This window comes from Polypterus senegalus, chromosome 12, assembly GCF_016835505.1.
Source record: "Polypterus senegalus isolate Bchr_013 chromosome 12, ASM1683550v1, whole genome shotgun sequence".
Lineage (NCBI taxonomy): Eukaryota > Metazoa > Chordata > Cladistia > Polypteriformes > Polypteridae > Polypterus > Polypterus senegalus.
The window spans coordinates 64520921-64543641 of record NC_053165.1 but is presented as its reverse complement, the minus strand read 5'-3'; the positions used below and the strand labels follow the sequence as shown (position 1 = coordinate 64543641).

The 22721-nt window shown below is 40.0% G+C and overlaps 1 protein-coding gene across 2 annotated transcripts in view; it reads left to right on the top strand.

Annotated features, from left to right (window-relative positions):
• Positions 1-8274, top strand: part of denr (density-regulated protein) — a 52835-nt gene extending 44561 nt beyond the window's left edge. For both annotated transcript variants that reach the window (XM_039771951.1, XM_039771952.1), the window contains exons 7-8: positions 7128-7267; positions 7959-8274. In XM_039771951.1, the coding sequence (XP_039627885.1) occupies positions 7128-7267; positions 7959-8003 (185 nt within the window). In that variant the 3' untranslated portion in view covers positions 8004-8274. The remainder of the gene's footprint in view (positions 1-7127; positions 7268-7958) is intronic.
• Positions 8275-22721: the final 14447 nt, after the last annotated feature.

Genomic DNA, 22721 nt, shown 5'->3' with positions numbered 1-22721 from the left:
GTTTTCTTTCGTAAACATGACTAAACAAGATGCCTGAACTTTGAGTGTGCTACAGCTGATGGAGGAGATTGCCATCAGTATGCACAAAGTTTTCTAGCGGCCAAAACACAGCCTCGAACACCACAAGTACTGTATGTGCAGCATTTTCTTCTCCTAACTAATCCGTGTAACACTTTCATTGCCTCGGTGGATTACCATTTTTGTCTAAGAGTACGTTTTTTTTTTTTGTCTCATCATGGGCTGTTTTTAGCCTTGCTGAATTTCCGAAAGAAAGTTTTCTCCTGATATTTATACAGGCAACACCAGGTAATTTGGCTAGTTTTAATATAAAGTTGCTTTCAACAGCTACCAAGCCATTCATTCTAAAATGTAATTATGAATAAGCATATCAGAAATATTTCATATTGGAAATGTTCATTCAGAAACGACTAACATTGTTATTTTGGAGCAGACAGACACAACAGGAGGAGGCCTACAAGAGGAAGAGGGCCAAGTGTGAAGATTTTGTGCTGGACTGTCATAGACAAGGCTAAAAGGCATTGTGTATGCCCATTGAGGTTGGCTACAGGGGCTTCTCTGGGCAATCACTCTATAGAGCCTTCAGTACATTTGGTATCACCAGAGAGAGGATGAGGAGAAGAGCATTGCTGAGGAAGTATAAAGGCCCTCAAGTTGGCTCTGATTCAGGAGAGGAGGCTCATGATTGGAAGCAAGTGCAAGTGCCATGTTACCATAAACCATGGCCTGACTGACCATAGCTGAGTCACCAGGACCAGGGTGTCTTAAGGATGAAAAACCCGAGAACGTCTGATGACCCCAGGTAACATCACTGATGATTTGCTCAGGAGCATCAAGAGATGTATCTACATATACAGTACAGTATATGCTAGATGCAGCTGTTTGATTTTCAAGACAGCATCTGACTAAGCCTTTAGAGTTGGAGCCTCTAAGTAAATATCTCCTTAACTCACTGTATACACATATGTCTGGGGGGGGCGTTTCAGGCTTTAGATTAAGAAGCGATATGAGTCGTATGTACTTCTTCAAATGAAAGAGAAGAAGGAATATGGTGAAAATGAGTGTAAAGTACTGAAATATCACCATTTATGATTGATCTTTTGTAAAACTGAACCATTTATGCAATATTTACATCGAGTCTTAAAATACTGCACAATACATATTTTTGGAAGGCCGTTTGAATACTCTGGACTATCCATTTATATGCCATGTCTTCAGTGGAACACATGCAGGCATCCTAGAACACAATTTGAGCACTTCTGGACACAACAACTCAGAATGAAATACCTGAATCCAAATTAAACTTGACCTACTGAATAACACTGTAAAATGCTGGTCGTCTAGTAGATTGTACTCTACAGAGGTAAGGGAAAGTATTGGGTTACAGATGTACAAGAGATTTTGTAAGCACCCCGAATAACATTTGACCGCCTACTGAGTGATGCCTGTGTGTCAAAATGTGAACAGTAAGACTTGGTACAGAGATTAGCACAGTAAATGCTGGAAGCCTGTTGGATTCAGTCAGCTTTTGCAGAAACTACGTGGAAAATGATTTTTCTTTTCCTGCATACCTACAACTTTTTTCCAATTAAAATTCACAGATTTTTAGGGGAAAAAATCTGTTGGGCATTCATCATGGCTTACTGCCATTCTGGGTCAGGACTTAAATTCAGAAAGTGAAAAAAGTCCCACCAATGTTAGCCAGTAGAAAGAAGTAGAGCCCCATTTGCCCAAGTAGCTATTTGGGCTTTTGAACGTGAATATTCACTTTGTCATGGGCTCACTTTACTTGAGGCAGGACCATTACTTACTGCAAACAAGTTAGCTTTCTGTGAATTATAGATACAGTTTTATAGCCATAATTATTTTGTATGGTATATTTTAAAAATTGACCACATTAACCAAACTCTACAAGTTAGAAGATCTGCAGGTTTTTTATATTCTAAAATAGCATTACTGGATTAAGTATAATTAGTATTTTGTTTCAGCTAGTCAGACATAGTTATTTAGCCCACTTTTTTTTTTTTTTAATTCATTCTGCTATTTTTTTGTATCTCCCATAAAATACATCCAGAGTACATGTGAAAAGTAAATACTATTAATTGCTTTTTTATAAATATGCATGCAACACACATAGGAGAGTGAAGCGGTTATCTCTGCTGTATTGAAAGTGTTAAATTTAAAATGCATTGTCAGCTTGCAATGAACAATTTTCCATACAGACAGATTAAAAACAAGCCATCTTGAATGCTCTTTTAATTGACAAGATGCATTTGCGCATGAGGCCCAAAGTTCAACTTTCTTGCAAACTACTTCCAGTTTTATACAGAACCTTTCCTCAAACAAATCTATATAGCTTAGTAGGATAATCCAATTTATAGTTTTAAACAAAAAAAAAAAAAAACTATACTTTGAGACTAAAGATATATTATGAAATTACTGGGATGATCCCTGTTGAGTAAACTATATATATATATATATAATATACTTCTTCCATATATGTATTTTTTTTTCACATCCCTCAAATATTGCAATGAGTTCTTCCCACTGACTAAACGCAGATGGCATGCTAACATGTAACAAAAGCAGCTGTGTAGGAATAATAATTGACAATAGCCGCTCATCCATTATAACCCCAAAGTGGGCAATAAGTCAATGAAAGTCTTTTAAAAGTTCAAAGCTTTTCGACAGGATGGTAAAAATATTCAGTGGTGTCAAGGGCAAAGTTTTTAAAAAAAAAATAAGGGAAGCTGGGGTCTGGTCGTTCTTTTTACCATCCAACATGATCTACTGGGGAAATTCACTGGCTAGAAAACCGAAGGTCAAGGTCCAGTGATTCTTGGGTCTTCTCGCAGTGGGTGGTACCTAGTATACCTCCTATAAAGGGACACACTGCCCAAACCACCTCAAGTGGCACTTCCCTGTGTTACTTGTACTATGGCTTGTAAGCAGGACCCATAAGCCTCTACCAGCAAGTCTGTTGGAGGTACTCATCCACACTGCGTCTCAAATAGTTAAAATGTCTGATGAGGTTGAGAGGACAAGGCCTACAAATAGCAGAGACACGACCCTCAGGTCTCCAGACCTTAGCTTTGCTTTGATATTGTGGTCACTGGAGGTCATGAAATGAGCATAATTGAAGGTGAACCATTGATGGAATCCTTCCAAGCACTTAAAACTGAATCCACTCAACTGCAAGATTTAAAATTACATTCTTACTAAATCAACGTAAACCTTTGCCTTAATTCGGATACCGGGACAAACTTCTGTAGTGTTCTCGACAACACACTCTACAAGATGATGAAAATTAGCTGCTTGACCCACAGAAACATGCAGTGTGAGTGCGCTCCAAATATACAACAGACACATTTTAATAGAACAGGGCCGCCGTGTTGCACATCACCCACACTTCTTTGATAAAGACAGTCACAACAACCCGCCAGAAGATATACTTCCTTATTTCTGTCAGTTTTTTTTTTTTAATCCTCACTGCTTTCCAAGTTTTTTGTTTGTTTGCTTTGCTCAATAATTTTTACTGCTTTTCTCACTAATTGTCTTCCATCTGATGCACTCCAGACTCTGTGACTGAGATTAAAATTTATTATTCTCTATCCTCCATGATTTTAAGTAGCCAGAAAATGCCTTTTCACATGAATCAGAATAGTTGACCAAAATCTGAACATTAAATATGAAGTGTTGCTGCAAACGTAAATATTCATAAAATATGTACATATAAAGTGACCGAGATCTGATTTTTACACAGTATATCTTTTGTTGTTGGCACTGTTTATGGTTTATTTGTGTGTGTTCCTCTCCTCAGGTCTACTCGTGCAGAGTAAATGCTATCCTAAGAGTAGTTGTATTTAATCCACATACATCCATAGGTTTCTTCCATTAAGTCGGCTTTCTAATACTGGCAGTGCTGGTGGCACTCAATTTTGAGTAGTGTAATATATTACTGGGGAGAACAACGCGTGGTGGCAGCAGGCCAAGTCAGACCGCCTTATGTGGGCCTCCGACAATGTGCACAAATAAATACAGGAAGTCCAGTACATGCCATAAGAAGCCATTGAACCATAGGGCATCGGGATGGGGTCGCCACTAATTTTGTTTAGGCTCGTGTACTTAAAAAGCAATCTTATTGGATTTATTTCTGTGTCTGGATCCAGTTTTCAAAGATTAATTACTCCAAAAGTGACAGCATGACTTTGCTAGGAATGCGAGCAGCGTGTGAGACATAGGAGAGAGGACTGTTTTTCTATTCATTTTTTTCAGAACCCACTCTTGCACCAAAAAGTTTTATTAACATTAGTATGTCAAATGATATGAAAAGTATGCATCTCATTACAAAAGTTTCATGACTCCACAATGAGCGGCGGAAAACGATTGGGGCCCGGCAACTGGCTAACTTGGTAAACTTAGAAGCTGGCCGTTCAACTAGTGATGGTGATGAATCGATGCAAGGGCAGCAGTGATGTTGTCTGGGTGGAGTCTAGAAGTTCTCCCTGTGTCTAGATATAGTTTATGGAGGCACTATATTTTCCATTCCAATACCAATAACGTGCAGAGCTTCCTTTTGCTTTACACCCACACTTGCTGAGGCCCAATCAAATTACCCACAGTTCTGTAATATAATGAGCAAGCTCTGAAAATGGCTGGGTGCATTATCTTTATGTAAGATGGGGGAAACATTACAGCAGTGGTACTTAACTGTGCAGTATGCATTTCAGGCTTTGGTTTACTGTATATACCCTTATTTGTTTGATACAGAATGGCACAGGATCAAGCAACCACAATTAAAAGTTACTGGCACCCTTTTGACCAGTTCATTTTCATTTTGCTCAAAAAAACAAGATTTTCATTGCAGTGAAATTACACATCTGCAATTAACTGCCAGCAATCAAATGACGCGAGTCTATTAATGATGGCTTTAATGCTTTAAAAAAGGTCACATTCATTTCCTGTTCCTTACTGACAACACAGAAGATGAGGCCACCAGAAACACTATTCTTACCAAACATAAAAATGCAAAAGAGAGTATAAGACAATTTCCATAGATCTTGGCATTCCTATTTCCACAGCTCACCATGTGATTAAAATGTTTACTTCTCATGGGACTGTCTGGCTAGGCAGGTGAGAAGTAAGGAACATTAACCAAAGGACTCTTTGAATGTTGGTGCAAACTGTTGAAAAAACATTCAAAGAGCTCGAAGCTAACCTGGTGCCATCTTCAGCCTGTACCATATGCTGCTGGCTAAACATATGCTGTGGAAAAGGCCAAGGAGGATCTCACTGTTGAACGACACACACATAAAAAGTCACAACTGAACTTTGTCCACAACTACCTAGAAAAACTAATTTAATTCTGGGAAAATGTTCTGTGAACTGATGAAATCTAAAAAGAGCTGTGTGACAATGCTTATAATGGGAAGTATACACTACCTACAGTTAAAGATGGTTGCAGTTCCATATTATTGTGGTGGTGCCTTGTTGCCCTGCTGCTGGAGGCCTTGGAGGTATTAAGTGACTCATGAAATCTCAGGATCACCTGGGCATTTAGGAGAAAAATGTGCTACACAGTTTCAGATATCGCTGTGAGGGTCAAAGGTTAGGGGTCATCCAGCAAGACAATGACCCTAAACACTCATCCAACCGTATAGAAGAATGGATTAAAAGGTAAAATGGTCAGCGTTAAAGTGGCAAGCAGTGAGTCCTGAATCCATCTGATTAAATCCCTTTGGAAAGAGCTGAAATGTGCTCATGGGAAATTGAACCCTGCAAACAATCAGGTTTCAACTGAAGAGTTCAAGAAACTACCGTCGGAAAGATGGTGGGAATCTTCTAGATGACTATCAAGAAATGGTTGGATGCTGTCCCATTGACAAGGGTTGTGCAACCATGTTTTAGAAGAGAGTGGCTTTAATACTCTCCAGGGAAGATGGCCACTTACTTCTGTAAAAGTCTTCATTCAAATTGAACATCGTTTGGGCATCCAATTAAAATATTCAGATAACTAAATAGTGAGTGCATTTCGAGTTATTTGTGAAGGTATTGTATTTTAATTATCGAAAATGCAAAGGGAACAATAATGTTAACCACAACTGCATCTGCATATAATGAAGATATAATAAAGCGAGACTGCACAATGGGAATAGTGATTGGTAATGTGTACACAGTGTGCACTTTTTCATTTCATTGGCGATTCTCAAATTTGGCTCTGTGTGCGAGTGTGGATACGCACATGAGAGGACCGAGTGAGGGATTTTCACCCACTGATAACAAGACAGGATTTGGATTATGCTATATAAAATATTAACTCTGATTTTGGTTCTCTTTTTGACTTTAAATATTTTTCTGAAATGCACATGACTAAGTGAATAATGACCTCTCAAAACTATGTGTCTTTTTACTCTAGTCACTTCTGAAGGAGTCCTTACAGAACTACATTTAATCCTTGCTTTCCTCTTCCATAAAATTGTAACCTGTGTCTCAATACCCATGATCTACGTGCACCTATTTATGGCCATACGCAGTAGAAGCCTGTCACGTAGCAGCGACACAAGCTCCACCAAGGGAAGCTGTGGTCTTGTTCTCGTGGCTTTTGCTGTGTTAACAAGTCTTTACATGCTGACAATATTCTATGTGTTCTCAATGTTCTTCACTGTTTTTGAGATAAATGTATTCAATTTTGACAAGGGCAACAAAATGTGGTGCTAATGAAAGTGTTTTGCCAAGTGTTCCTAAGCCTAGAAGCATTGCGATGAGCTGTGTGGATTTTCTGTACACAAAACGATGTGATTTTGGTAACGGGTAGCAAAAGTGTATAGTGGATAGTGTCCTCCAGAACCTAACCCCGTTTTTCCTATAGGATCAATGCTTCAGTATCTGTGTCTTCCATTTCCACAGGGGGTTTCAATAATGTCTCCCCTTTGGATAATGAGACTCAACTGCACATAGGAAAAGCCTGCTTGTGGCCTCAACAAAGTAACACACTGTTAGTAAGGTCAAGCGCAAATCCCATAGATGGTATTGTAGCAAATGTTGGTTAAGACTGTTTGTTTCTGTTTGCCATGCTCCCCTTCACCACCACCACCTTCTCCTTTTCACAGAAATTGATCTTAAAGAAGCACAGAGGTTTTTTGCTCAGAAATTCTCTTGTGGCGCTTCAGTGACAGCAGAGGATGAGATTATCATTCAGGGAGATTTTACAGATGATATCATTGAGGTCATTCAGGAGAAATGGCCTGAGGTAAGCATGCAAGCATGGGAGATAAGTGGAGATAAAGGTGAGGTGGTGCTTCTGCTACTCTTCATTGCGTTTATAAAGAAAGTGGTGGTAGCACACATCTCCATGGTTTGACTTACAGTCACAATGCAATTTGAGATCTTTGCACTGGCTGGCTGAGAAGTAAAAGCATTTAGAAGTTTGGTTGATGATGAGCAAGTTGCCGAGTAAGCAACACCCAATGCAAGATACTGCAGGGTGACAATGGGAGTCTTTGGTGGGTTAACTTGCTAAATTGACCAAGTAAGTTTGAACTCTTGAGCCAGCATTGCAATTGTCTATGGTGGGCAGGCATTGGGGGAATTAAACACTGAACAGGATCATCTCCAGACAGAGGAGCAGCTTCAGCAACAGACTGCTGTCACTGTCCTGCTCCACTGACAGACTCTTCAATTCCACCCGTGTAAACATTAACACTACACAAGATTATAGACTGATATACTTGCCTCACACTCTCCACCTTGCATTTTTTAACTTGCACTGCATTGTTATCACTCTTTAATATTGTTTTTATCAGTATGCTGCTGCTGGAGTATGTGAATTTCCCCTTGAGATTATTAAAGTATCTATCGATTGATTAATCGATCGAAAGCTGGTAATTTGAAAATTCAGTTTGGTACCTGGTCTAAGATTCTTTCCCCTCTTTTTCTTACAGGTGGATGACGACAGCATTGAAGATCTTGGCGAAGTAAAGAAATAGCTCCTGATTAAAAAAGAGTTGGGAAGTGAAATGAACACCTGGCCAAACAGTGAGCCCCACATGCAGACACACACACATTCACTCACTCGGTCTCTGTCTCAGTAGACATTTTATATAAGCCGTGGACTGATCCCACTTAGGCATTTTCATTTCCCTAGAGCTGCTTTCCTCTTGGTTTGCCAAAGGCCTACAGTAATCGTGAATTACTCCAGAAATGCACTAAGATCATCTTTACACAAATAAAAATTCATTTTTGGTTTACAGTGTGAAATTGCCATTGTCATGTCTTTAACAAGTCCTTGGAGAGGCAAAACTCGAGTATATTCACTGAATTCTCTCATCTGGTTTATAGAATAAAGATGTTTTACATTTGCTTGAAAGGCTACTGATCAAGCCCTTTGGGGGCTTTTTCATTTGGCTGGAGAATCCTTTGAGCTTACTTTTCCCAACAGTTATTAGATCACTTTATAAAAGTCAACAAAATATGCAACAAAAACAATGTAGATAATGAATTTGGTTGTATGCCAAAAATATGGGAAGACTACAGGCTTTTATTTTAATACTTTATTCAAAACATATGTTTTTTTGAATCCGTTATAGTGCACTTTCTCAAAAAGATAGGTGTCAGAATTATTAAATCCGCTTCCTTTTTTAAATTCTGCAATGCTTTTCACGTCCAAAAAAAACTTTTTTGGTTTCTTTTTTTTTTTCCAGGAAATAAAAAATAGAGGTAAAACGCATGAGAAAACCTTATAGTACTGGTTACCATGGGGAAAGTCAACGAACTGACCTATTTAAAAAGGCAAATCTGGTAATGGTAAGCTGAACTGCACTTAGAGTATTACTGGCACATCCAGGACTTTACAACATTTGAACAATTTTGACATGAACAGGGCATTCAGCCCAACAAGTCCATCCATCTTAATTCACCCAGGTTCTCCAAGATCTAAAGCCACACTGTCTACCACGCTATTTATTTCATGGGTCAATGATTCTTTGCGTGAAGAAAAACATTCTAAAATGTATGCAAAATTGGCACCTTAAATTTAAGTTTCCAACCATGTGTCTGTGTTCTTGTTGCAGAATTTATTTTAGAGTAACAGCTGGGATCTAGTGTGCTAAGTTTCTTCATCATATGTAACCTGTCGATTGCCTCTTGAGCTCTGTTTACCTAAACTAAAAAGCTTCAGCTCCTTCAATCTCTCCTCATAGATCATCCTTCTCAGTCCTGAAATCAGCCTAATTACACTGCTCTGGACTTTCTGTAGTGCTGCTACCTCTTTTTTTATAATATGGAGATAGAAACTGAAGACAGGAGAGATGAGCTACATAATTTAAGTTTCACCTCCATTGACTTGGGCTCCACACATCCTGCTACATCACGCAACACCCTGTGAGCCTTCTTGATCGCTTCTGTCCACTGTCTGGATGTGGATAGGGAGGAGTCCACTATGACGATTTTCTCAAAAGGTGTACTTCCAAGTTCCAGTCCTTGCATTATGTGTTCAGATCTAACATTTCTACTTCCTACATGTAGTGAGAAGTTAAGCAAAATGCCACCTTTCATTGGCTAACTAAAACGATTACAATATGCAAGCTTTCGAGGTAACTCGAGCCCCTTCTTCAGCCAAGATGTAATACTTTACATTTACTTACTTTAAATTTTATCTGCCCCAGCTAGTATGCCCTACAAGTCTCCCTGTCACAATTTAGCTGATTCAGAGTAGAGTGTAGACAAACTATTATGTTTCGATCGATGAACGTATTGACCTACACAGTCATGTTTCTCTCTCCTCTGTGGACCGTTAACATTCACATCAGTTGCGGTGATGTTGTTTTATCGACAGCTCGTAAGTCTCCTCAACAGCCCTCATTTGGACCACTGTGTGAGTGTTTCTTGTACATTTTGCCCGATGTTTTATTCACCGCCTGTTGTCAGTTTAGTTTTCAAAATGATTCTGTGACTATCATAGGAACATTTTGCAGGCACCAAATTGTTAAGGTGCACCTCATTTTTACGCAGATTTTAATGCAGAGGACCTAGGGGAATGCATCTTGGCTGTCATGTCAACCACCAGCTGTAATGTACAACCTGGAATAAATTCATATACAGGACTGAGTTGTACCTTGTGACTTGAGGGGGTGCCTATTGAATATTTTTTAAAAGTAAGAACAAAAATTGCAGGAGTTTCTGTAGAGACTGGTGGTGTTGGTACATGTTCATATAGTGCTTAGTTACTGAGTAATACATTTTTTTAAAGCGTTCAGTGCCTTTTGCATCAGTGTGTCATTACTTTTACTATTCTGTGAGAGACATGCAAGTAAAACTCAGTGTATGTGTACATACGGCTTTTAGTCTCAACTTCATCTAGTTAAATTTCCCACTTATTGCCTAAGGAAGGGGCCTGAGTTGCCTAGAAAGCTTGCATGTTGTAATCTTTTTAGTTAGCCAATAAAAGGTGGCATTTTGCTTGACTTCTCATTACATCCACTTGGTACGATGAAATCAAAACCCCTTTAACGGTGATTGATACACTAGGAGGAGGACGCAAGTGTGTATGGTGAGGATGAAGAGGCATGTCATGAAACCATGTCAGTTCACCAGTTCAATGAATCAACACCATGGTGGTACATGTGTGCTAGCAGGTTATTTGGAGGGGTTGGTGGAGGAAAGGCATTGAGACTTAATTAAAAACTGAACTCTTAAGCTACTCAGACTGTTGATACTTTTGGTATCAGGAGAAGGATGCTTTAAAAGTGCACACCCAGACAGCAACATGAGATACAGGCAGACAGGTAGTGTGGCACAGGGGTTAAGGCTTTCCCACAAGTCACTACACCCACCTATGCTCCAAATGGAACTGGAAAAAGAAATGCACCCAGTTGTATCATAAATGTTATAGGTTGCTTCGGGTAAAAGCGTTGGCCAAATGGATGATTAATGCCCTGGTGTCTTCAACATTACAGACTCTAATTATCAGAATGTTCTGGCTAAAAATCTACTTGTCACCCAAAAAAGCAATGTCATGGTGACAAGTAAATAATCTCCACGGCAGTGACCCTAAATATGCCTCCAAATCAACACACAAAGTGTTCAGCTGTAAAAATTAATCAGCAATTAGCTAGTCTGTAGACTGAAATCTGACTGAAAATCTTTAGGTCTGAATCGTGTAGTGCGGCCCATAAGCGTAGTCAGAAGGATGTCCAGGAATGTTTCTATAATTCAATGTTACTGTAGGAAAGGGCTTTGTGTGTTTAGGTGAAATAGTAGGTAGGATTAACTATATAACACTTGACCCATTAGTTTTAACTAATATGATAAAAAGATTAAAGATTTTAACTGCGGTGGGCTGGTGCCCTGCCTGGGGTTTGTTTCCTGCCTTGCATCCTGTGTTGGCTGGGATTGGCTCCAGCAGACCCCCGTCACCCTGTAGTTAGGATATAACAGGTTGGATAATGGATGGATGGATAAAAGATTTTAAAGGCTTTAAGGTGAAATAGTAACAGAAGAATGAAAGTCAGCAGTTGTACCATTTTTGTGGACAAAATGCCAGTGAGTGATATCTGCCATGTTCATCCTTTTCAAGGACGCCACTGACTTTTAAGCTCCACTACATCATGACAGTGAACATAGAGGGGGTCTCAAAGTTGGATATTGAAGTGAGTTAACAGTCTGGTGATATATGGACTTCTGTGTTTTTGCCGCCATGAGTTCACTACAGTGACTGGTAAACTTTATGGGGCTTTTAAGGACTGGCATCCATTCCAGGGTTAGTTTGTGCCTTGTTAAACACTGCACCTCTATGAATTTGATTAAACTAGTTCAACACTCTTTAGGGTAATATATTTCTAAGCTGTGTATTTCTTTTTCTACAGTAGAATGTATATTTAATAATCCATGTTCAGGAATCGTGGGCCAACAAATGAGTGCACTACCTCGGAGTAAAGATGCCACCGTGCTAATGCTGCCAGTGCTAACTTTGTGTGTGTGGCAAGGTGAGTGATAAGGCTGCCTTACCACACACAATGCATGCAAGTTTGTCAGACTGGCCAGTCAAGAATCTCTCACGGTGTATTTTTTTTTTTTTTAATCAGTGTATATCTGTTGTGGTGAGAGATGGTTACACTGCAGCACAACAGCTTAAAATAAATCTGTCTTCATCTCATTGTTTTTATTGCTCCAGGACAGAGGTATCTAAGATTCTCCTTTGCTGTAGTGTAATAATCATTCATTTGTACAAATGAGTAAATAAAACAGCAAATTATTTAAGATGAGACTTCAATTTGGACTTCTATCATATTAAGATGCCAAGTAGCTAACATTGTCATGTCTATAGTGAAGGTTGTTGTCCTTAAGTTTAAAAAAGCAACAGTGAGGGTGTAGTGGTTGGCACTGTGTGCACTTGGCTTGTTCTCTGCGTGTTTGTATGGTCTTTTCTCCAATCTCTGCCAACACTTTTTTTTTAGACTAATTGGCGAGTCTAAAGTGAGTTGCCAAAATCCTTTTGCCTTCTCACATAACCTTGAACTGGATGATGCATGATTGATCGTGAATTCATGGAAAAGACCCTGACATCCTCTTCAGGGATTGTCCCTGCCTATCGCTCTATACTTGTCTGGGATAGGCTCCAGCTTCCTTGTGATCCTGCTCAGAATAAAGTGGGCGTAGAAAATAAATGGATACATGGATGGAAAAGAGGTGAGCAAGAGGTGAAAGTTCATTGCTATCTAATAAATATGAATGTTAGAAGGTCAATATTTGACTGTTGAGCCTTAGTATATCAGACTGCAGTCCTCAGAAGAGTAAATTGGCAGCACTGATGATGACATGAGACTTTACAGAAGTGAGAATTGCATGGTTCAGTAAACATCAGCTTTTTAGAAAGCATGGCCGAGCGATTGTGGGTTTTCACTTCTACAGCAATTTTGTCAGAGCAATGCTACACTCTCGGCTATAGGAGTTGGCAGATGGCCATGAACTCAAGGCCTTGGGATGACAGAACACCCGTCTCATCCAGCCTTGCTGACCAAAGGCTATCCTCCTGTTAGCTCCACTGGCTCTATAATCCAAAAAGCCCCCAGTCTGTATCCTGTTGCTTGTTCTTCCTGAGAGATGGAGGGCAATTGCAATGAGCAAAGATGCAAAAAGAGAAGGCCTGTGCTTATTTGGTTTTATTACACAAATCGAGACATTAGGAAAGTTTGATTTTCATCTTTCTGCCAAATAGTACCTCATTTTAGTCTTCCTGTTTCGATTCCATGCCTGACTTAGTTATTTTCAGTCAGGAAACCAATTGGTTCCTCTAAATCAGGAAGAGTAAGAAGGGCTCTGCTCGTCAGAAGAATGTCATCTGAGCAGTTGCAACAAGCATAAGAAGTCTGCTCTGATGTTTATTGTTTGCTCCTGTCTGCTCGTAGTGCTAAAACAGGCTCAGCTTCTCTGTGTTCCTAAACTGAATAAAGTGGGCTCAGAAAATGGGTAGCACTTTTTAGATTCAGTGGGAGGTAAAGCAGCAGCATCATTTGCATTTAGAAAGCAGTTTTGAAGTGCACACCCCTGCTACACCTTGGCTTTGATTAGTGGAAGGGCATCCCACCATGATGCAGGAGAAGCACGTTTGGACTACAGTGGCCCTACATGCTGCACTCTAAACTAAGAATTAGAATTAAGAGACACACGTGATTGTCCTCCATTACCTGTCAATGCAACTGCTTTGTATAAAATCTGTGATGGTGTCATGCAAATAAATGTGACGGTTGATATGTCAGGCCATGGTGCAGAAAGTCCTTCCTTAGGTTTGCAAATAGACAAGTTTGCAGCCTGCATTTTACTTATTTTTTATTTTGTTTTGTTTGCATAATGAAAGCCAGCAGCACCAAAGCATTTAATGAGAAAAATGTTTTTGTGGTTTTTGAAAGGTCCTGGGAATCAAGGCCATGGGCATCATGGAAGCTAAAGTCCGGTCCATTTTTTGATTGGTCTTGTGATAACGCCGAGTACGGAGTGTGTGTTCTACAGAACAGTTCTTGAAGATAATAATAAAAATAATATTTATATAGTGCCTTTTCCATGCACAAGGCAGATTTTAAAATGACAGCCCAAGTGACTAATCACTATCCAGTTTATCCATCCAGCCCATTTTTCTAACCTCCTTAACCAGCTCAGGGTTAAAGGATACCAGTGCTTATCCCAGCAGCCTGTGCACCAGTCAATGTAGAATTTTTGTTGCTCCTGAGACTACTTCCCAGTTGTCATTCTGGGATTGGCGAATGCTGTCCCATAATCAGATTTAAGGTTAGCCTCTGACATCATAAACCAGGAACTGCATGCAAAAAAATTAAAAAAGGGCATTTTGCTGCCCAGAAAATCCACCGTACATGCAAGAAAAGTAATCTTTCATAATGTAAATTCCTAAGGTTGGCAGATATTTTCAAAATGGTTATTGAGGGATGTGGAGATTGTGTGTGCTTTATGGCGTCTTTAAAGCTCGCTGATTGGAGGCAAATGACTACTTTGCTGTGGTTTCAGAAATCCTGCAATATTAGATTAACCCCAAATTTAAATTAACCCACCCAAGGTGGCACTGAAATCCAGCTCGTTGGAGCTGTGAAACAACAAGCACTGTGCCACCACCAAGAGTGAATCACTTTCATAGTTCCTGCACTTCTGTTTGGGCACAGACAGTATTTGTATGGGAGACCATCAAGGAAAAGCTTGGGTTGCTGCTGGAAGTGGTATTGGTGAGGCCAGGAGGGGACACTTACCCCTGTGGTGTGTGTGGGTGGGGACACTGTGCTGTAAAAATGTTGCCTGTGGATGAGATGTAAAACTGAGGTCCTTATCTCTCTGTGCTCATAAAGGATCCCTGGGTGTTGTTCAAAAAAGAGTAGTGTGCTTCACAATGGCCTGGTCATTCTGGGCCCTAATCATCCCCTATCCCTAACTGATTACCTCTCACTCCTTCACCACCTAATTGTGTACTGGTGCAAGAATGGCTGTCGTTATGTCATCCAGGTGGATTCTGCACGTTGATGGTGGTTGAAGTGGCTCTCTACTATCTATGTAAAGTGCATTGAGTGCCTAGAAAAGTGCGATGTAAATATTATTATTATTGTGTATTTGGTAGAACACCATACCCAGTGGTAGCATAGCTGATAAAGTCACCACTCCGGCCAACAGAAGCCTGACTGGTCACTGGAGAATGGGTAAGTTCTCCTTTAGCACAATTCACTTAGACAACTGCACTCCCACGCCGACAGCCCAAATTTGTATCCCACACAAACTAAGGGTGACTAATGACACCAAGACAGCTTCATTGATGAGCATATATTGCAATTATTTTTATATTAATTACTAGCTGTCCCTTGTGGCTACGCCCGGGTAGTAGTGAAACAGGACAAACTTTAAAAATCAATAAACAAACAGGGATAGGGTGGTCCAGATCTAATTATTCAATTTTCATTACGCTATAACTTATTAAGTTTATTACATTGAAAATCACCCGAAAAGTCACGGACCATCGAGAAGTGTGAAAACTGACGACATGAAGAATCGTCTTTGCGCCGAACTGGAATCGTCCCCACATAAATCAAAGTCATCCAGACGATCTGGATCTGCATAATGACATCTGCACCACCCTGTATAGCTAGTTAAGAGGAGGCGAGGTCCGATCCAAAACGTGGTCATAAGTAGGCGATTCAAACGGAGGCTGGCGCGTGAGTGAGGATGACCCTGCCTGGCTCCCCACTCCTGGCGACATGCTTCCCTCTCCCCTTGGCCCAGAGTCGCTCTACTGGATTCACATGAATGAATTGGTACCACAAGCGAACTACTGTTTAATACTTAACGTGATGAGAGAAGTCATAAAATCAACCGGAATATTCAAGCAAATTATAGAAAAAAACGATATAAATCTGTTAAGAAATTCTCTCGTAAAAAAGCGGCCAGACAGACTTTGAAATACTGTATACGAGGTGTGGCAGAAAAGTAATGAGACTGGCAACACTGCAAGCGATCTGGCAACGCTGCACTGTTGTCCTTGATAGAGCACGTGTATCAGTACCCTCCCATAGCTCAGTGCGAGTTTCAACTCCTTCCGTTAACTACGTGATTTTTGTGACTGCTATTAGCGAAGTTGTGTTTTTGGTTGTGCGTCACGCAAAATGGAACAGCGGAATTTGGAGCAACGTTGTGCCATTAAACGGCAAGTGTGACGTTTGAAAAGTTAAAACAGGCCTATGGGGAACATTCTTTATCCCGAGCTCAAGTTTTTCGCTAGCACAAATCATTTTTGGAAGGCAGAAAACATGTTGAAGATGAACACCGTTCAGGGAGGACTTCAACTTCGAAAACCAATGAAAACATTGAACGTGTGAACACTCTTATGAGATCAGACCGTCGTTTAACATTAAGAGTGTTGAGTGAAAAATTAAATTTGAACAGATTTACCTTTCATCAAATTTTGACTGAACATTTGCACATGCGAGTCTGTGCCAAAATGGTGCCGAAAAACTGCCCTCTCCATAACAGAATTTTTGACCTCAAAAGGCATTCCTGTGGTTCCCCAGCCCCCTTATTCACCTGACCTCAGTCCGTGTGACTTTTTCCTTTTCCTAAACTGAAAAATGTCCTCAAAGGACGTCATTTCGGGACTTTAGAAAACATCCAAAAGAGTGTAACGGACATGCTGAAGACCATACCGGTTGAAGACTTCCAGCGCTGCTACCAACAGTGGGAACAACGTCTCCATCGGTGTGTAGCTGCCCAAGGGAAATACTTTGAAGGGGTAACATTGATGTTTGAAAAAAATAAAAACTTTGGTAAATAAAAAATCAGTCTCATTACTTTTCTGCCACACCTCGTATATACCTGTATATAGTGAGAGAGAGGTACTTTGGCTTAGCTCTGATGTGGCTAGGATAAGCTCCGATCCCAGTTATTATTGGACAGGTGGACAGTAGATGCATAATAAAGGACTCAGTTGGGGTTGCACCATCAGTCGCAAGCAGCAGGTAAACCACATTGAGTGCACTACTACCCACTGTGCCACCCTGCTTTCAAGTAGTGATCCCGATGATTGAGTTATAAAAATAAAAGGGCGCCACTGTTTAAGATAACATTCTGCTATTGATCACAGTCCTGGTCTGTCATCATGGAAAATGAAACTTACACCTAAGTATGAATACCCAGGTTTGTGTGAAAAAGAAAATGCTGTTTTGTGTCATAAGTGTAAAGATTTGCTTATGTTGTCATGGTTGTGGATTCCGTAAACAGTATCAGGTACTCAGAGTGGTCTCAGGAGTCTCAGCGTGGTGTTTTTTTTTTTTTTTTTCATTAATTGTGCCCTTATTTACTGAGCTTGTTCACCCGCCCCCTCTTTTACCCTTCTTCTTCTAAGTCACCCAGCCCCAGACTCTAACCTTTCAGGACCACAAGCACAAGCCTGGAAGCATCACCAGAGACACATTCCCACTAATTATAGCCCCTCACATCTTTGGGGGGGGGGATTGGGGGGCAATCCACACAAACATTATCTCTGCTGCTTTTCATTTTGTTTTATTTCATTGCAGCTAGTAGTAACATTTCATGAGGTACGCTAGCAGCTCATCTACAGCGAGGGCCCCAGTAACGTGAAAACATGGCATCCATTATATCTGTAAAATTAAAAGGCTTTGTGTACTCATCTTAGTGTTTTTTTTGCAGGATATATACACACTTCCTCTTATCTGATATTCAAAAAAACTAATGGTCACACATTTGCAAAGATATGTTTCTGAGATTACCATATCCTGTGGTGTCAATTCTGTTTTTCTAATGTTAGTATAAACATTTTATCGATTAAAAAGAGAATTTACATTTTGTTGCTGATTGGTTAGTCCAGTTTCCCAGATATTGGGGCAGCCTGTTGTTTAATTAAGCGAGAGTTGCAGTGCAGTGAGAGGTTGTAGGGCTTGACGCCGTTACTTAGTAATTCAAGATGTCTACCCATGACTTGCTACAGGGCCGGACGAATATGACTGCGTGAATCAGTTTAACATGGTCACCTAACATTGAGCACCAGACTTGTCAATCTCCAGCCACGCCTTGTTTTCAACTCAGAACTCTGTCCATGAAACCATCCATTTCATTAGATGCCTTGCTGCAGCCATGTAAGTTACCCTTTCTTGGGGAAAATCACCTCCAACCCTGTTTCCCAAAAAAGTTGGGACGCTGTATAAAAAATGTTAAAAAAAAAAAAATGCAATGATTTATAAATCATTTTCTCCCATATTTAGTTGAAAATAGAATAAAGACAACATAGTAGATGTTGAAATGTATTGTTTTATGGGAAATGTATGCTCATTTTGAATTTTAAGCCAACAACACATTTCCAAAAAGCTGGGATGGGGCAACAAAAGACTGGAAAAGTAGTACAATGCTAAAAAAAAAAAACATGGTGGAACATGTGACAGCTGATGAGGTTAACTGACAACACGTCAGTCACGTGATTGGCTATAAAAAGAGAATCCCAGGGAAGGGAGGCAGAGTCTCTCTGAAGTAAAAATTTGGAAGAGTCCGCCACCCTCTGTGCAGGCAAATAGTGCAAACGTTCCTGAACATAAAATTGTAAAGAATTCTTGGATTTCATCATCTTGAGTACATGATTAGACTAGACTGGATAAATTTTACTAATCCCATGGAGAAATTCAGAATAATATCATTAAAAGATTTAGAAAATCCGGCGAAATCTTTGTATTCAAAGGACTAGGCCGAAAACCAATATTGGATGGCCCTGATCTTTTGGACCCTCGGACGACACTGCACTAAAAATAGTCACGACTCTGTAGTGGAAATCACTGCATTGGCTCCGGAACATTTCTGGAAATCACTGCCTGCAAACACAGTTTGTCTCTGAATCTACAAATGCAAGTTAAAACTCTTCCAACCAAAGAAGATCCCATATATAAATATGACTTAGGGACACAGCCGTCGCCTCAGGGATAGAGCTCATTGAAGAAGAAGGGAGTAGAACTAGAAAACTTGTGGTGTCCGATGAATCAAAATTTTAAATTCCTTTTGGGAATTGCAGACACTGCATCCTCTGGGCTAAAGAGAAGGGGGACGACCCTGCTCATTATAAGTAAATCATCCATGATGGTACAGGGGCACATCAGCGCACATGGCATGGGTAGCTTGCACATCTGGAAAGGAATCATTAATGAAGAATGATGTAAACAGTATTTGGAGCAAACTATGCTGCCATGCAGACGACATCCTTTTCAGGGAAGGTCTTGCTTATTTAATTCCGCCACCCTCTGCACGTATTACAACAACAAGGCTCCGTTGTAAAAGAGTCTGGGTGCTAAACTGGCCTGCCTGCAGTCCTCACTGGTCACGCATTGAAAACACTGGGAGCAGTAAGAAACGAAAAATACAACAAAGGAGCCCCTGAACTGTTGAGCAGTTTGCATCTAATATCAGGTAACAATGAGACAACATTTCATTTTCAAGATTACAGCCATTGGCCTCCTCGGCTCTGAGACGTTCACAGCGAATTAATAATGGAAGCAGCGGTGCAACGCAGTGCTAAATAGGCCTCTGCCCCAACTTTTTTTGAAACAAGTTTCTGGGATCAAATTTACAAAGCATATATGTTTTTCAATCAACAATTCATTTTTTCCATTTCAGCATTTGTTATGTTGTCTTTGTACTATTTTCAATTAAATATACATGATCTGCAAATCTTTGATCTTTCTGTTTTTATTGACAGTTTACACAGCATGCCAACTTTTTTGTAAATGTTTTGGGGCTCCTCCGTCTCTCAAATCCTTTCCTGTCGTTTCTTTCTAAATTCTCAAACACTTCCTCCATGATGAAGACCCACTAGTGCTCATGATCTCAAGTGGCTTAAGTAGCGTTCTCCATTAGCCTCTCCGTGATGACCTCTTCTCACCATTTACGTGTCATTGTTACTTTCATGGAAAAATAGAGTTAAAAAGAAGGCAAGGAGCTAGACTAGATACCAGAGTGCCAAGCATGAAAAGTGGTGACCGTGATGGTGTGAAATACAGAGAAGTAAAAGCCACAGCCTGTGAAGTGCGATATTGTAGATGATAGCTCAGGCAGTTGTCTCAAGAAGTATGTTACATGTTCTGCAAAAGACCAGAACTGATGTTTTTATTTATTACTTCATATTAATTAAGTCTTTGGATTGAACAAAATGCTGCAGATGTTTTGGAACTGAGACCTCTGGTGATTACCCAGCCGAGTCAAACTCCCACCACCTCCTTCATCCACTCAACCCTGGTGTCTGATGCTAATGCATACTGTGTATAAAATCAGACGTCATGTTGTCTGTGCGTTATTGTATTTTATTAAATATCCAAGTCCTGAGTGTGTATTCCTGCTTTCAGATACAGATATAGCCACAGTCTGTATGGAATTTTCACGTTCCCAATGCGACAAAGTGGATTTTTCTCCTACAACTTTCCTTGCTAAAGACTTCAACATTAGGTTAAGTCTGTCCATTATAAGTGAATGGGGGGTCTGTGCATTAGTGGGCAGGGGTGAGAGGTCTGGCCTAGCACCCAAAGCTGATGGGAAAGGCTTTGAATCCCATGACCCTTGAAAATAGTGGACCAGGTTTTCACATGAAATATCAAAAGTGACTCCCATGAAGATGTTGGGGTGTTACAGTGGAGCAGCAGTAACAGGTCCAGTATCCAGGGGTCAAACTCTGTTCCCATGTATGATGTTGCATGCTCTCCCCATGAGGATGTTGGGTTAAAATTCAAACAGACGCAAATAACTAGTGATATTGTATGCCCAAGTGATTATAAGCTGGTGGCCTGTCCAAGGTTGTTTCCTGCCTTGAGCACAGTTCTCCTAAAATGAGGTTTGCATAGAATTAAGTGGATTTTAAAAAATAAAATTAACTTTTAGCAATAGCTAACATAACAGACCCTCAGTAGAAAGATGGAAAGATAGATAGATAGATAGATAGATAGATAGATAGATAGATAGATAGATAGATAGATAGATAGATAGATAGATATATAGATAGATAGATAGATACTTTATTAATCCCAAGGGGAAATTCACATAATCCAGCAGCATCATACTGATACAAAAAACAATATTAAATTAAAGAGTAATAAAAATGCATGTAAAAACATACAATAACTTTGAATAATGTTAGCGTTTACCCCCATGTGTGGAATTGAAAAGTCGCATAGTGTGGGGGAGGACATGTACTTATAAACTGTTGGCTGTCATTGTTGACCTCAGGAAGAACAAAATCTGTCACACTCCACTCCTCATCAATGGCTCCTCCGTTCAGATAGTTAGCAGCTTCAGGTCTAGCATGTCCAGATCATCAGCTGTCTTTTGTGGTTTGTTAATCCCACTTGCAACCTCAACAACGTTCAGCAAAGGCTCTTTGTCCAGAGGGCAACTTTGAGATGGGAGCCAAAGTCCTAGTGAACTTGTACCACTGCACAGTTGAAAGTATCCTGACCAGATACGTCACAGTGTGGACTGGTAACCTGAGATGACAGGATCGCAAACTCCTCCAAAGTTTCTAAAATGACTGTGACTGACCTTGTGCAACTTCACATCATCTACTCAACTAGAGGTCTGAGGGGAGCTGAATCCATCATCTCCAGTGAAAGTCACCCAGCTCATCCCACCTTTCCACTTCTGCTTTCTGGTAGATGCTACTGGAGCCTCAACACACATGCTACCTGATTCAGGGACAGCTTCTTACCCCAGGTCATAAGGTTATCTTATCCTGTACTGTACCCACTTGATGGTTTATGTGTAATTCTACTGCATGTTACTATTTTTTACTTGTGTTTACTTATACTGTTTACTTATCTTCTGCTACTTTTATTTATACATCAGCCCAACTCTCTCGTAGAGTATGCAACAGTAAAAATCTTTAATCGCTAATCTCTTTTGTCATTGTAGGTTTCTCGGGTGACCCTTTATTCCTATTTATGCTCGTTATTATGTAGACATAAGAACATTAGAACATAAGAAATTTGACAAACAAGAGGACATTGTTCAGTCCATCAAGCCCGTTTGTTGAGCTAATAGCTAAGTTGTCCCAACATCGCATCCAGATTTTTCTTAAGACTTTAACAGAATCCTCCAAATCCCGTACTTTTAGCCTTCAGTCAGGGTTGGCACCTGCTTCCTTTTCTGTTTATAACCCCAGCCAGTTAGGCAGAGTAAATGATTCTGCTATACACTACGCAAATACTGTCATCTGCATTTGTTTTAGTACTGTTAAACTGTGAAGTCTACTGTATATATCTGCACACTTCTGTTCTGCACAATTTACCTTAGGCTGTCCTTATCTGTCCTGCTGTCCTCATTTATTGTAGTCATTATTTATACATCATCTTATTACCCATGTTTACTTCCCTGTACCCCCATCGTTTCATAAGAATTTCACTATGCCCTTGCACTGGATGTGACTCTAAAAATCTAATCTCTGCATACATAACAAAAGTGTATAGAACAAGTACAGAAATTTCTATAAAAGGGCATTGCAGGTTGATTTCAAAGTCTAAATAGTGTGGTAAGCATTGTTATTCTTGTTAGCACTGGAGACTACTAACAGGCGCTATGTTAGATTAGATTAGATTAGATAAACTTTATTAATCAGATGGGGTAATTCAAATGCATACAGCAGCAGAATCATAAAAATCAAGGATACTAGTATTGTATTAAGG